General features: G+C 42.1%; 1 protein-coding gene across 1 annotated transcript in view; it reads right to left on the bottom strand.

Moving 5' to 3' along the window:
* Gfrl (Glial cell line-derived neurotrophic family receptor-like) overlaps window positions 1–14,697 on the bottom strand; it is an 846,523-nt gene that overhangs the window by 81,937 nt on the left and 749,889 nt on the right. The window contains exon 8 of the mRNA XM_068226097.1: window positions 11,124–11,261. Within this exon, the coding sequence (XP_068082198.1) occupies window positions 11,124–11,261 (138 nt within the window). The remainder of the gene's footprint in view (window positions 1–11,123; window positions 11,262–14,697) is intronic.

Here is a 14,697-nt window from a genome sequence, read left to right as displayed (position 1 = left end):
AGAGTTTACTGATATATAATGTGAGTAAATTAGAGAAACGAAAGTATATGTATATCCAGTCCGCTTTCTGGGAAACGCATAAAAAGTATTAACGTTGTGCACAGACGTGCTAATCGATGAGCCATTGGTAGGTGGGTTCGGATCCCACGAACGCTACATATGTTTGTTCGCATGTCTGAAGATTAAGGACAAGCACAAGGTCATTCATGCCATATTCGACCGATAGCATGCAGCATGCATGTTCAATGTGTACTGGCATGGCACTTGGTGTAGCCTAGCAGTGCTCGTAATTTTTTTTAAAATGCTATTTATTCGGGGCGTCGACCTAACAAGGCCTTTTGCCCCTGGTGCTCGTCATTTCTTCGCTATGTATTTAAAAGATGCATATCTTGACATGCTCCTCATCTACGGTATAGCAAGACAGAACGCACAGGAAGCACACGCCTGTACCTTGAATGATTTCCACACAGACGACAATAAATAAATAAATAAATAAATAAATAAATAAATAAATAAATAAATAAATAAATAAATAAATAAATAAATAAATAAATAAATAAATAAATAAATAAATTGTCCGCCTCTGTGTTGTAGTGATTAGTGAGATTAGCTGCCAACCCCGAAGGCCCGGGTTCAAATTCCCGGTTCTGCCACTAAATTTGAAAAGTGGTACGAGTCCTGGAACGGGGTCCACTCAGCCTCGAGAGGTCAACTAAGTAGAGGGTGTTCGACTACCACCTCAGCCATTCTTGAAGTGGTTTTCCGTGATTTCCCACTTCTCCTCGAAGAAAATGCCGGGATGTACCCAAGTTACGGCCACGGCCGCTTCCTTCCCTTGCCAGTTCCTTCCAATGCGCTCATCCCCCTCAAGGTCTCTGTTCAGCATAGCAGATGAGTCTGCTTGGGAGAGGTACTGTTCCTCCTTCCCAATTGTATCCCCCGACCCAAAGTCTCACACTCCAGGACACTTCCTTTGAGTTGGTAGAGGCGGGATCCTTCGCCAAGTCCGAGGGAAAACTAACCCTGGTTGGTAAACGGATAAAAAAGATTAATAACAGTCCACTGCTCTGGTGTAGTGGTTAGTGTGATTAGCTGCCACCCACTCAGCCTCGGGAGGACAAATAAGTAGAGGTGTCTTCGATTCCCAGATCAGAGATCCTCGAAGTAGTTTCCCACTCCTCCTCCACACAAATGCAGGGATCATACCTCGACGAGGTACTGGTCCTCATCCCCAGTTGTATCCCCGACCCAAAGTCTCATGAGGATGCTTGGGTGAGGTATTGGCCCTCCTTCACAATTGTATCCCCCGACCCAAAGTCTCACGCTCCAGGACACTGCTCTTGTGTTGGTAGAGGCGGGATCCTGCCCTGCCCTTGAGGCGGTAGAGGTGGAATCCCTCAATGAGTCAGAGCGAAAAACCAACCCTGGAGGGTAAACAGATTAAGAACGAAAGAAAGAAATAACCCTCCTATGTGGTGTAGTGGTTAGTGTGAGTAGCTGCCACCCCCGGAGGCCCGGATTCGGTTCCCGGCTCTGCCACGAAATTTGAAAAAATGTACGAGGGCTGGAACGGGGTCCACTCAGCCTCCGGAGGTTAACTGAGTAAGGCGTAAAGGGTCGATTCCCACCTCAGCCATCCTCGAAGTGTTTCTCCGTGGTATTCCACTTCTCTTCCAGTCAAATGCCGGGATGGTACCTAACTTAAGGCCACGGCCGCTTCCTTCCCTCTTCCTCGTCCATCCCTTCCGAACTTCCCATCCTCCCACAAGCCCCCTGTTTAGAATAACAGGTGAGGCCGCCTGGGCGAGATACTTGTCCTTCTTCCCAGTTTTATCCCCCGATCCAAAGTCCCACGCTCCAGGACACTGCTCTTGAGACGGTATAGGTGGGATCCCTCGCTGAGTCCGAGGGAAAACCAATCGTGGATGGTAAACGGATTAAGAAAGAATAATAAACAACCCACGACGTGGGGATATTCAGATACATTGGCTTTTTGGACGATTCTGGATGATAAAATTATCGCGCTCAAATTTGATTAGAATCCACCTACCGAACGCAGTTGTATTAGCAGCACCCTCACTTAACCTAAGACAGCACGGCGACTCCAGCCGACAGTTTATCGGAAAGCATACTAGAAGGACAACTACTTCCTCACCACAAATGCACACACGTTTTCTGTTAGTGTGCCATCCTTTTCAGCTTTTATTTCACACCCTTCTGAAAGCTTTTCATTGACACGTACTTTTTACATAACCGTAAGGAAGTTTGATGCATTGTGTAAATACCTGTCACATACACGTTTTAATGAATTTGATGGTGCAGTAAGTGGTTAAAAGTGTTGCTTGGTGTACATAATAAATATAATTTCGTGTGGCTATTTCTAGCAGCGTGCAGCCCTTGTAAGGCAGACCCTCCGATGAGGGTGGGCGGCATCTGCCATGTGTAGGTAACTGCCTGTTATTGTGGTAGAGGGTAGTGTTATATGTGGTGTGTGAGTTGCAGGGATGATGGGGACAGCACAAACACCCAGCCCCCGCGCCATTGGAATTAACCAATGAAGGTTATAATCCCCGACCCAGCCGGGAATCGAACCCGGGACCCTCTGAACCGAAGGACAGTACGCTGACCATTCATCCAACGAGTCGGACGTTTGGTGTACAGCAAAGGAGAAACGACCATCATACCACCAGTGACTTTTGTTGGGATGCCAAACAACAGAAAAAGCCAGGAGCAGCGGACTCACCCGGTATTTCATTTGTTAAGGCAATAAATTAGTTTCTGTTGGCTGATTGGCTGACTATCAGAACGAAGTACTCCATTCGTCGAATAATAGAATTGAAGAATGTAATGTAAAGTATATACAGGCTGTTAGAAGTATACGTGCAGATATTTCTTAGTAATAGAAACCGATATGGTGAACGACTGTACATCAAACTTTTAGTAATCCACGGAAGTTATTTTCGAGGGCAAAGGGATACGATGTTTTTAGAATAGGTAATATGCCTTGTTCGTGTGATGAATAGCTTTCCTTTGATAACAGGCAAGTTACGCGCCATCTGTGCCAAACTTTTTTCTGTTTATGTTTAAGAGCAAATGTACTACCGTAACAGCTGAACGCTACCGATGCAATGCCACGAGATGTTACGTAACATACTTGCCAAACTGGTTTTATGTTTAAGAGCAACTGAACTATGATAACAGCTGAAGGCTGCTACTAAGGTATGCCATGTTACGTAACATTCTCTCCAGACTGGTTTGTGGTTGTTAGTATTTTGTTTCCGTCTTAGAGGCTTCAGACAATCCTGGTCATCGGTTTCACACCTTGGAGATGTATCGAATTATCAGTGTTAATACTGGTCCTTTCCCTGTTACGTCCTTTAGGGGATTGGGATATCTGTGGTCATCAGCCCAGTGGTCTAGTGAGTATGGAAATAACCTGAAAACTTGTGTCGGCCGGGATCTGTGCGAGCGTGTGATATAATTATTAGAGCGTATGGTTGGGAAAGGCGCGTCGGGGTGCGAAATACGGTACGATCCCCGTTACGCATTGCGTAAAGGTAGAAGAAAGAAGGCAAACTCGTGATTACATGTATGCAAACATATATAAGTTTTCTCGTGGGTTGTTGAAGAGTATTTACTATGCTCTTATTGAAAGCCACATCTCTTATATGATACATGTCTGGGCATGCTGTAATAAAGAATTATTTGGAAAGGTAGAGGTCCTTAGGAAGAGAGCACTAAAAATAATTTTCAAACTGCCCATTCTGACACCGACTAAAGATCTGTATAAATATTGTAATATATTATCACTTCCAAACCTCCGCATAAAGGCTTCTATAATTATGATCTATAAAATTCAAAACAAATTAGTCCGCTCAAACACATCAGTAATTACCAATTCACAGATTCATAATTATGAAACAAGAATTATTTATAATATTCACTACAATCAGATTCATTCCACTAGTTATGGTCAAAACTCTCTTTGGCATTTTTCTATAACTATGTATAACTCGCTTCCAAAAAATATAAAAATGTTACCAACTTTATCTATCTTCAAAAGTAATCTAACTAAATACCTGAAGTAGTATGGTAATTATGGTTAGGAAGCTTTGTCCTATCTTATCTCTTACACCATGTTAAATTATATACTTACTGTATTTTATTTTGTAATCAGATTGTGAATATAGCTGCCATTGTCAATTATTTGTATTGCACCAAGAAGAGCCTTGGCTCAGGTGCCTATATTGAAATGAAATAAAAAAAAAATAGATGTTTACGTCAACGAAAGAATGCATGGGATTGGATATCCAAATGAGTAGTATCGGAATTGAATTATCGAAGCACATCGAACATTTTGTTTCAAACGAACAATGGGCATATTATACAACTAAAGAAATTGAACGTAGCTACATTTTGGCTTCCTGCTGGGCTGAGTGCCTCAGACGGTTGAGGTGCTGGGCTTTTGGCTCCAACTTCGCAGGTACGAAACTGAATCAGTCTGGAGGTATTTTAAGGTGCTCAAATACGTCAGCCTCGTGTCGGTAGATTTACTGGCACGTAAAAGAACTCATGCAAGACAGAATTCCGGCACCTCGGCGTCTCCAAAACCGTCAAAGTAGTTGGTGAGACGTAAAAAGATAACATTATTATTTCGTGCTTCCAAACGAAAAGCATATGTGTAATGGGAAAATGAATAATTATAACTTACTGCTGCTTTTGCAGTGCTTAATAAATGTATCAAAATAAAAGTTGCCAGTCTGAGTTGTTCAGACGGTTAAAGCACTGGTTTTTTGGTCCCAACTTAGCAGGCTTGATCCTGGCCAAGTCCGGTGGTATTTGAAGGTGCTCAAATACGTCAGCCTCGTGTCGGTAGATTTACTAGCACATTAAGGAACTCCTGCAAGACAAAACTTCGGCACCTCGGCGTCTCCAAAAACCCTCAAAGTAGTTAGTAGGACTTTAAAAATAATATTATCATTTCGTGCTTCCAAACGAAAAGCATATGTGTAATGGTAAAATAAAGCATTAAAACTTATAGTTGCTTTTGCAGTGCTTATTAAACGCATCAAAATAAAAGTTGCCAGTCTGAGTTGTTCAGACGGTTAAAGCATTGGTTTCTTGGTCCCAACTTAGCAGGCTCTATCCTGGCTCAGTCTGGTGTTATTTGAATGTGCTCAAATATGTCAGCCTTGTGTTGGTTGATTCACTTGCGCGTAGAATGAACTACTGCGGGACTATATTCTGGCACCTCAGCGTCTCCAAAAACTGCAAGAGTAGTTAGTGGGACGTAAAGCAAATAACATTACTGTTATTACTATTATTATTATTATTATTATTATCATTAAAAAGCCTCCATTGCTCAGGCATCAGCCTCTCACCACTGAGCTCCGTGGTTTAAATCCCGGTCACTCCATGTGAGATTTGTGCTGGACAAAGCGGAGGCTGGACAGGTTTTCCTCCGAGTACTCCGGTTTTCCCTGTCATCTTTCATTCCAGAAACATCCTCCACTATCATTTCATTTCATCTGTCAGTCATTGATCATTGCCCCAGAGGAGTGCGACAGGCTTCAGCAACCGGCACAATTCCTATCGTCGCCGCAAGTTTGGGGCTGCATTCATTCCATACCTGCCCGGTCGCTGATTGGAAAACAGGTTGTAGCTTTATTATTATTATTATTATTATTATTATTATTATTATTATTATTATTATTATTTGCTAGTCGTTTTACGTAGCACCGACACAGATCGGTCTTATGGCGACGATGGTACAGGAGAGAGCTAGGAATGGGAAGGAAGCGGCCGTGGCCTTAATTAAGGTACAGCCCCAGCATTTGCCTGGTGTGAAAATGGGAAACCACGGAAAACCATCTTCAGGGCTGCCGACAGTGGGGTTCGAACCCACTGTCTCTCGGATACGAGCTCACAGCTGCACGTTCCTAATTATTATTATTATTATTATTATTATTATTATTATTATTATTATTATTATTATTATTATTATTATTTCATTAAAAGCTGAAAACAGAGAAGAAAATAGTGAAATATGCTTTTTTTAGGAGGAAACAAGAAGAAATATACGTCACAGGTGACAACATCGATTGCAGTTGTTAAGTACTGAACACTATGGAACACTATGCTTAGGTCCAGAACCAGGTCTCTTGGGGATGAGTCAGCTGTAACCTCGTATTGTGGTTAGCACAAGACTACGAAGTGTGAACAACAGGTTTTGTGTATAAACATCAAACATACACATCAAGAAACCTGATAAACGTAAACAAGGTTACACGTGACAGACATGTAGCTATTAACCTGACGCCAGGCCGACGGTCGCTTTCATGAGTACCAGATGAGTTATTAAATTATACACCATTCACACATGTCGAACGTATCTAAGAGGATTCCACCACAACTACGAAGGCTGATCAACAAAGACTGAGACTGTTTTTTTCCTGTAGCTTCCTTGATAGTGTCCTATCTGTAACATAAATATTTGAAAAGAACGGGTTTTTTATGTATAATGTCCGTAGGCCGTAGCACTCTCGTATCAGTAAGTTGGTAGTAATGTTCTATTTTGTAGACGCTACGTGCATTTCGCATACCAGACAAATGAGCTGACACGAGAGGAACAGTACAGCGCAATCAAATTCGGTTTTCGTTTAAACCATACAGCCATTGAAACTTGCAAAAAGCTGAAGCGTCATTATGATCCTGAAGGAGAACAAGCCAGCACAGTGTGAAAATTGCCAAAAGAGGCAACAGTTTTTCCATCTGCAGGAAAAGTGATGGTGATCACATTTTTTGACTGTAATGGAATGATTTACCAGTATGCAGTTCGCCCTCACATTACTGTTACTACACGTCTGTATTGGCTACACTGAGGAAGCACATTGCAAAGAAACGACGAGAGCTTTATCGGACTGGGTGGCGACTTCATCATGACAATGCACGGCTTCACGTCACGAATCAAGTCATGAATTTTCTGGCTCGATTCAACATTACCTGTGTACCGCATGCACCTTATAGTCCTGATCTTGCACCCTGTGATTAATTTTATTCTCATCACTAAAGGCAAAGCTTAGGGTCATTCTATTTGATAACTCTGAAGCAGTGCTCAAGAAAAGTGAGGCGATTCTCAAGGACCTGACAAAAAGAATGGTCTGCAGCATGTGTTCAATGACTGGCACGGACGCTATAAAAAGTGCATTGAAGTAGGAGGGGGCTACTTTCAAAAAGATCATGTAAACATTGAAATGGAGTATTAATCATCTGTGAAAAGGAATCAGTCTCAGTCTTTGTTGATCAGCTCTCGTACTTCTTACATTTTACTATGATAGTGCTAATAACAAATCGCAGCAGATTACGGCACTGCGTATTAAGACGATGCCGGTAGAATACACTTGGATAAGGCATAGAGCTCCAGTAGATGAAGAACAACAAGAAGAAGGTAATGGGAGCCACATAATCACGCAGGACATAGCCGAGCAAGGACATACAGTAGGGGCTCTGTAATTCCAGCTGGACGATAACGAGACTATCTCTAATAGAAAAACACGGATTTACGAAAGTACATGAAAAAGCCTGTGTACACGAAAAAATTACTTATGTTAAACATTACAGCACAATAGTTTAGAAAACAAAAACATACAGATTGCCGTACACTAAAAGAAAAATAGCCTTTTGTAAATTAGAAAAAAGCTCAAGGCAACCTATTTAAGTTGAACCTTATAGTTTCTATTTCAATAGTGTTGAATGTAAAAACACGCATTTTATTGAATTTTTAAATGTGATAATGATGATATTGGTGATGATGATGATTGCTGTTTGAAGGTCTTCGTCCCTTAGAAACGTTAAGTGTCTTCTGTTTTAACTCATAGTGAATAAAAACAAAGTATAAACTGCTTGAACACACGTAATGTACCCAAACCACTTGCAGGGTAGGATTGAGGAACTGCCAAACTGCGTTCAAGGTCATTGTCTAGCGTTTTAACAAGCATGTCTTCCGTGTGTTGTATTAAGATTTCGCCACGTACAGGTCACTCACGCACTGAAACTTTCGATTTATGTATTTGTTACGGTACTTCAATTTTTCTGCTCGGATTTATGAGAATATCGAACAATCGAGACTCAAAATACTCCATCGATTCAGTACTGTACCACCAAGTCAATACGCTGCAGAAATGGCGTAACATCTAACATACCAAAGTGAAACTCGTAGCAATTATTCAAAATGACCACCCTGGGCTTCTATGCAGGCTTCACTTTTCCGAATTCAGTTGCGACGCATTCGAGCCAAGACACCAGGGTTGTTCCGAATATCCTCTGCTGCTTAAGAAATACGTTATCGGAGGTCATCTGACGTGGTTACTTCAATTCCATTTACTTTGTTTTTATGTATCCCCAGACATAAATGTCCATTGGATTAAAATCTGGAGATCTGGCGAGCCAATTGATGGGTCGACGTCGTCCTATCCACCATTGACCAAAAGGCTAATGCAAATTATCACGCAGTAAGCGGCTTATGTGTGAAAACCACATGGTTCTGCGTAGACGAGGCGGCGCGTCCTATGAAAGCTCCAGTAACGTACCTGTGAGGAACTGCAGGTAAGATACACCGACGAACTGTGCAAGTAAGATGAAAATAACAATGTTATTGGCATTACGTCCCACTAAATCCTTTTACAGTTTTCGGAGACGCTGAGGTGTCGGAATTTTCTTCCGCAAGAGTTATTTTACATGCCAGTAAATCTACAACAACCCCTTTGGACGGGGGACGTAGACCAAAAATACATCCACGGTATTTACTGCAAGTGATGAAGGAACTGGAGCCATGAGATTGATTGTGATTAGTACCAGTAAGTGAGGAACACCATGCTTCGAAGTTATTTGCGATTAGAACCATTATGTGAGTAACAACATTGGTTCGGTCGTTGCCAATGATTAGTACCATCGTGTGCATTTCACCGAGGTGGGAGAGCGGGCGCGCGGCATCACGGACTGGCGTCCGTGTCGGAGGAGCTGGCGTGCGCCGCGCTGAATTGCATTACCTACGAGTAGTACCAGTTTATGAGGAGCACCATGGATCTGCATTGCCTGTGAGTAGTGCCTTTATGTGATCAACACCACGGGTCTGTGAAACCTGTGGGTGGTACCATAATGTGTGGTACAACATGGGTGTACATTGCTTACGATTAGTACCACTATGTGACCAACACCATGAGTATACGTGGCCTGTGATTAATTCCACTATGTGAGGAACACCTCGGGAATACCGGCGCCCATGATTAGTCCCACAAAGTGGGGAACACCATGAGTCTGCGTTGCTTGTGAGTAGTACCCTTATGTGAGCAGCGCCATGGGTCTGTGTTACCTGTGAGTGGTGCCATTGTATGTGACATACCATGGGTCTACATTACCTGTGATTTGTACGACCGTTCGAGGAACAGCATGAGTCTACGTTACCTGCGATCAGTACCACCATTCGAGGAACACCGTGGTTCTGCTTTACCAGTGATTAGTGCAGCTATGAGGGGCCGGTGACCTAAATTTTGGATCCCTGTGGACAACAAACGCTGGGCCTATGGTGTAGGGGTAGCGTGCCTGCCTCTTATCTGGAGGCCCCGGGTTCGATTCCTGGCCCGGTCAGGGTCTTTTACCTGCATCTGAGGGCTGGTTCGAGGTCCACTCAGCCTACTTGATTACAATTGAGTAGCTATCTGACGGTGAGATAGCGGCCCTGGTCTAGAAAGCCAAGAATAACGGACGAGAGGATTCGTCGTGCTGACCACACGACACCTCGTAATCTGTAAGCCTTCGGGCTGAGCAGTGGTCACTTGGTAGGCCATGGTCCTTCGGGGCTGTTGCGCCATGGGATTTGGTTTTTGGTTTTGGTGGACAATAAGCATCATCTCGGAAAGTAAGGCACTGTGAATTAGATCCGCTGATTGTTTTGGATTCATGGTCTTTTTTCATCATCATTCGTTTTAGATTTTAGTCAGTTGATACATTTTGAAGTTTTAATTGTCGTTTCATTTCGTTGCAGCTCGTACCATTAGGGGCCGATGATCTAGCTGTTAAGCCCCTTTAAACAACAACAACAACAACAACAACAACAATCATCATCATCAAATCTACAGACACGGGAATGAGCATCTTCAAATACCAGCGGACTGAATCAGGATCGAACTTGACTAGTTGGGGTCAGAAGGCCAGCGCCTCAACCGTCTGAGCCACTCAGCCCGGTGACGTCTCATAAATCACAAACCACTGCACGACACTTGATTCGCATGTATGCACTGGTACGGATACTCCGCGTCACATACTGCTTTAATTGTCCGGAAGCTTGACAATTTGAAAACTAATTACCTTAGGTATTGTTTATGAATTGGGACCGATGACCTTCGATGTTAGGCCCCTTTAAACGACAATCATCATCATCATCATCATCATCATCATCATGTTTATGAATTGCGTTATGAGCTCAGTTCCATTTCAATCAACGAATATGTTCATATAAATCCGAATAACACAATAATTACATTTAGAGAAAAAGGTTTGTGCGAGTACAAAATAGCACTCGGAGGCGGCATGAGAAGGTACAAAAGTGGATACGTCGGTAAGGATTACGTGTACTTCTCACAGAGTACCATAGACCGGTTTTCGAGTACAGAAAGTGGTCTGGCATGTGCTTTTACCATCCCTACTTGCCCAGCGGCTAGGGGGAGGCAGAGCAACACGTGTTGCCCTTCGATAACAAACAGGTTGAACAACCCCTATACTCTGCTACTGTACTCTACTACACGAGGGCAGTATGACATAACCGGCGTTTCCTACTACGGTCGTTCAAAACACATTAGCTCCTGAAATATTCGGCTCATTTATGGGGAAACTAATAGAACAAGGTATAAAGTTCATAGCATATGTTCTGAGTTGTATTTTTCTTTACCGACTAGCAAAATATCTGCACGTATACCCCTTACATTCTGTATAGCTCTATAATAGAAAGGATTGTTGCGTCTCTAGCGATAGCTAATCCTGATATTGTAGTCTGAAAATGAGAAAATGAAACATTAAATCACATCACATGACATCTTTGCTCAATGAAGTAATGAAGTATAGCTTACCTACAACTTCGTTCTTCTCTACAATACTCTGCTAAAGAGTGGCATGTCGGAAGAGTTGCTCCCTCAATTCTTTGTGCACAAACCGGATGCAGTTTCTCCTGCGCCACCAGACATTCATCTTGTTTGTTGTCCGTTTTCCTGCAACAAAATAGGGATTTTCCTTCATAATAATTATGTTATAATACTATTAACTATAGCAGCTCTATCTATTTCTTCCGATACATTGATGGAATCAAGGTCACTTTGGATATGTTATGTAATGGCAGGAAATAGTTTTGTTGTCATTAGAGTAACAACTAAGTAAGTACTGAAATTTAACCCTTGAAACGTATAATAGTCAACTGCAGTCTATTACTACCTGATAAGAATGAACAATGATCAAACAATAACAATAATTTAGCAGGTTTATCAGGATTTTCAGGATTTTCTCTCAAATCTGCAACTTTTCTTTGAAATGTTTTCCCTTATTACTTTCAAATGGCGTTATGCGTCACTGACTTTTTGGAGGTTGGCGAAGAACAGACTGTCGAAATTAGTACTAGCATGTTTCGGCTCAATTCTCACTCCCTACTGTATGTTGTTATTTGCTAATATTTTCCTCCGTTTTCCAAAGACTTTCTTAGGAACACATATGAACAGGAGTAGGGAAAAACCAACACAGTCTCAGGTTCGTTTTAGTTTCAAACATTTCTGAGAGCTCACCCATGAACTTCACTTGAGAGTATGCACCTGTCAGAGTTTGTTCAATGTATGCCAAGTTGTGTCATGGATTACAAATACCCAAATAATGTTGATAAGCGTAACCCGGTCGACTTAATCGCATGCGTTTTTGAAATTCACGAAGATCGTATTCAATCTCTTTTGTTTCATTGCCCTGATTCTGATCAATAATTTGTTCTGCTCAATACCGTCGCTTTCTGAACCCAGCCTAATTATTCAGGTGAGGCTTTATCCTATGCTACAGTGCCTTCGACAGTACTTTGTATGCAATGGGGAGGAAAGAAATGTTTTTGTAATTGTTGACGTCCTGTTTGTCCCCTTTATTGGGTTGAAAGACCGCGTTCTTGCTCTCCTTTCGGATTTCTTTCGTTGTCCAGGTACGGACGGAGAGTCTTTCAGACTGTTTTCCCATACTTTCTCCAGCGTATTTGAGCAGTTCCGTAGTTGTGGAGTGTTTTCCTGGAGCCTTGTTATTCTTTCACTCCTTAATTATATCCCTGATTTCTTCTCTACCGGGGTGGATACCAATCTGGTGGATTCTCCGTGGGTGCTTCAAAGGATAGTCATTCCTCGGGTGGGGAATGAGGGACAGTTCATTTGTTTGCCAATTCCAAAGAGGGTTTTACATTGACAGTATCAATGAAATGTTTCATTTTTATTCTGAACTTGAGCGAATTGGGGGAACCTCCAATTGAAACTACAGGACGGTACAGGGTACAATGCCCTGTTCAGACCAGATGGTGACTGGCCCCGAATTTCACCGGTTAGGGTAGTATCTTCCGATTTACGTTTTCCGGTTGGATAGTTTGTGTGACGATACTCTTGTCTATCCCTTTCAATCTTCCCATCTCCTCACAAGGCTCCTGTTCAGCATAACAGGTGTGGTCGCCTGGACGATGTATTGGTCATTCAACCAACGAACTACCAACTATGGGAACAGACGCTCTGGATGGACTGGTTATCATCTGCCTCTTCTGTCTCACTTGCCGTACCGATGTCCACATTCTCTGCTAATTCAACTGTTAAGGTCTTCATCGATATCCCGACAAGGTGTCCTCAAAAAGTACTACCAGCCGGCCAGCCGACTCAAGGCTTTTTGAGAGGTGCTTCTCCTCTGTCACTCGCCCTTAGTCCTGACGTGTGACAGGCAGAGCTCGACCACCCTAACATTATTATTATTATTATTATTATTATTATTATTATTATTATTATTATTATTATTATTATTATTATTATTATTATTATTATTATGATTTGTGTAATTTATTTTCATTTGCTACAGATCTCATGAGATGCCGGAGTACGTGACAGTAAATCAATGGAATGCTAACTACTTGGCTATGCTGGAATAACGGACCCCGCGATATCTCGTAAGATAGTCAAAATTGGATGTGGTTACCACTTGGATGGGTATCTCATGTGCTGTTGGATAGAAGAGGAGTGATCAGTAACCTCCAGCATACGATGCCTGATCAGTGACAATTGACCTAGCTGTGGGCAGTGACTAGGACACCAACGTCCGGGTATGGATAAGACACTTGAATATTCTCTTTCTTTCTCTTTCTTAATCCGTTTTCCATTCAGGATTGGTTTTCCCTCGGGCACAGCGAGGGATCCCACCTCTACCGCTTCAAGGGCAGTGTCCTGGAACGTGAGACTGTGGTTCGGTGGGATACAGCTGGGGGAGAAGGACCAGTACCTCGCCCAGGCGGCCTCATCTGTTATGCTGAACAGGGGCCTTGTGAGGGGATGGGAAGATTGGAAGGGATAGACGAGGAAGAGGGAAGGAAGTGGCCGTGACCTTAAATTAGGTACCATCCCGGAATTTGCCTGGAGGAGAAGTGGGAAACCACGGAAAACCACTTCGAGGATGGCTGAGGTGCGAATCGAAACCCCCTCTACTCAGTTGACCTCCAGAAGCTGAGTGGACCCCGTTCCAGCCCTCGTACCACTTTTAAATTTCGTGGTGGAGCCGGGAATCGAACCCGAGCCTTTGGGGGTGGCAGCTTATTACACTAAGCACTAGACCACAGATGCGGACATTATTATTATTATTATTATTATTATTATTATTATTATTATCAAATTAACTGAGATGCGTGCTTTGCATTTTAGTATTCTGGAATGCCAACCCGCTGCAACAGGATTCGATCTTACAAACTTGAACATACATATTGGGCATATAATAACTGACTTAAACAGCTGGTCTATAATAATTATATTATTATTATTATTATTATTATTATTATTATTATTATTATTATTATTAGCAGCAGCGATACCTGGCACAGGTAATTTTACTATTCTGATGTGTAAACGAAGATGAACCTTACCGTACCGTACTGTAGGAATGTATCTTTGCATACGTATTTACGCACTCCTACAGTATAATATATATTTGAGGTTCATTTTACTTTACACATTTTTTAGGAAATGAACACGATGAAAATTGTTCTCATGGACTATATATCCACATGTGGCTGGGAGGAGTGACCAGTCTTAGGGAAAGTAATGGATAGAAAGGGCCTTGTGACATATGAGGTATTGTTTCTTCACCGACGATATACTTTTTCTTGTCCTACTGTTCCCGTTAGCGGAATATAACATTTGTGCAAAATTTATTAGACTTTCAAGAACTCTTTTGAAAGTAATAGCGATACGAATATTATAATTCAACAGAAAGAAAAGAAAGTAAGTATAGAACTCCAGTTATCTTATATAGAGAATAAGTGTGAGGAGATGTACAAACATCATTAATGTTACAGGGTACCAAAGTTTGTAAAGCATGATAAAGAATATTGGAATGTCAAATTATGAAGAATTCCGAATAAAATTACTCCATGTCTTTTGCATA

The sequence above is a fragment of the Anabrus simplex genome, chromosome 2 (assembly GCF_040414725.1).
Source record: "Anabrus simplex isolate iqAnaSimp1 chromosome 2, ASM4041472v1, whole genome shotgun sequence".
Lineage (NCBI taxonomy): Eukaryota > Metazoa > Arthropoda > Insecta > Orthoptera > Tettigoniidae > Anabrus > Anabrus simplex.
The sequence above is the reverse complement of the archived record's forward strand: the minus strand, read 5'-3'. Positions and strand labels throughout refer to the sequence as shown.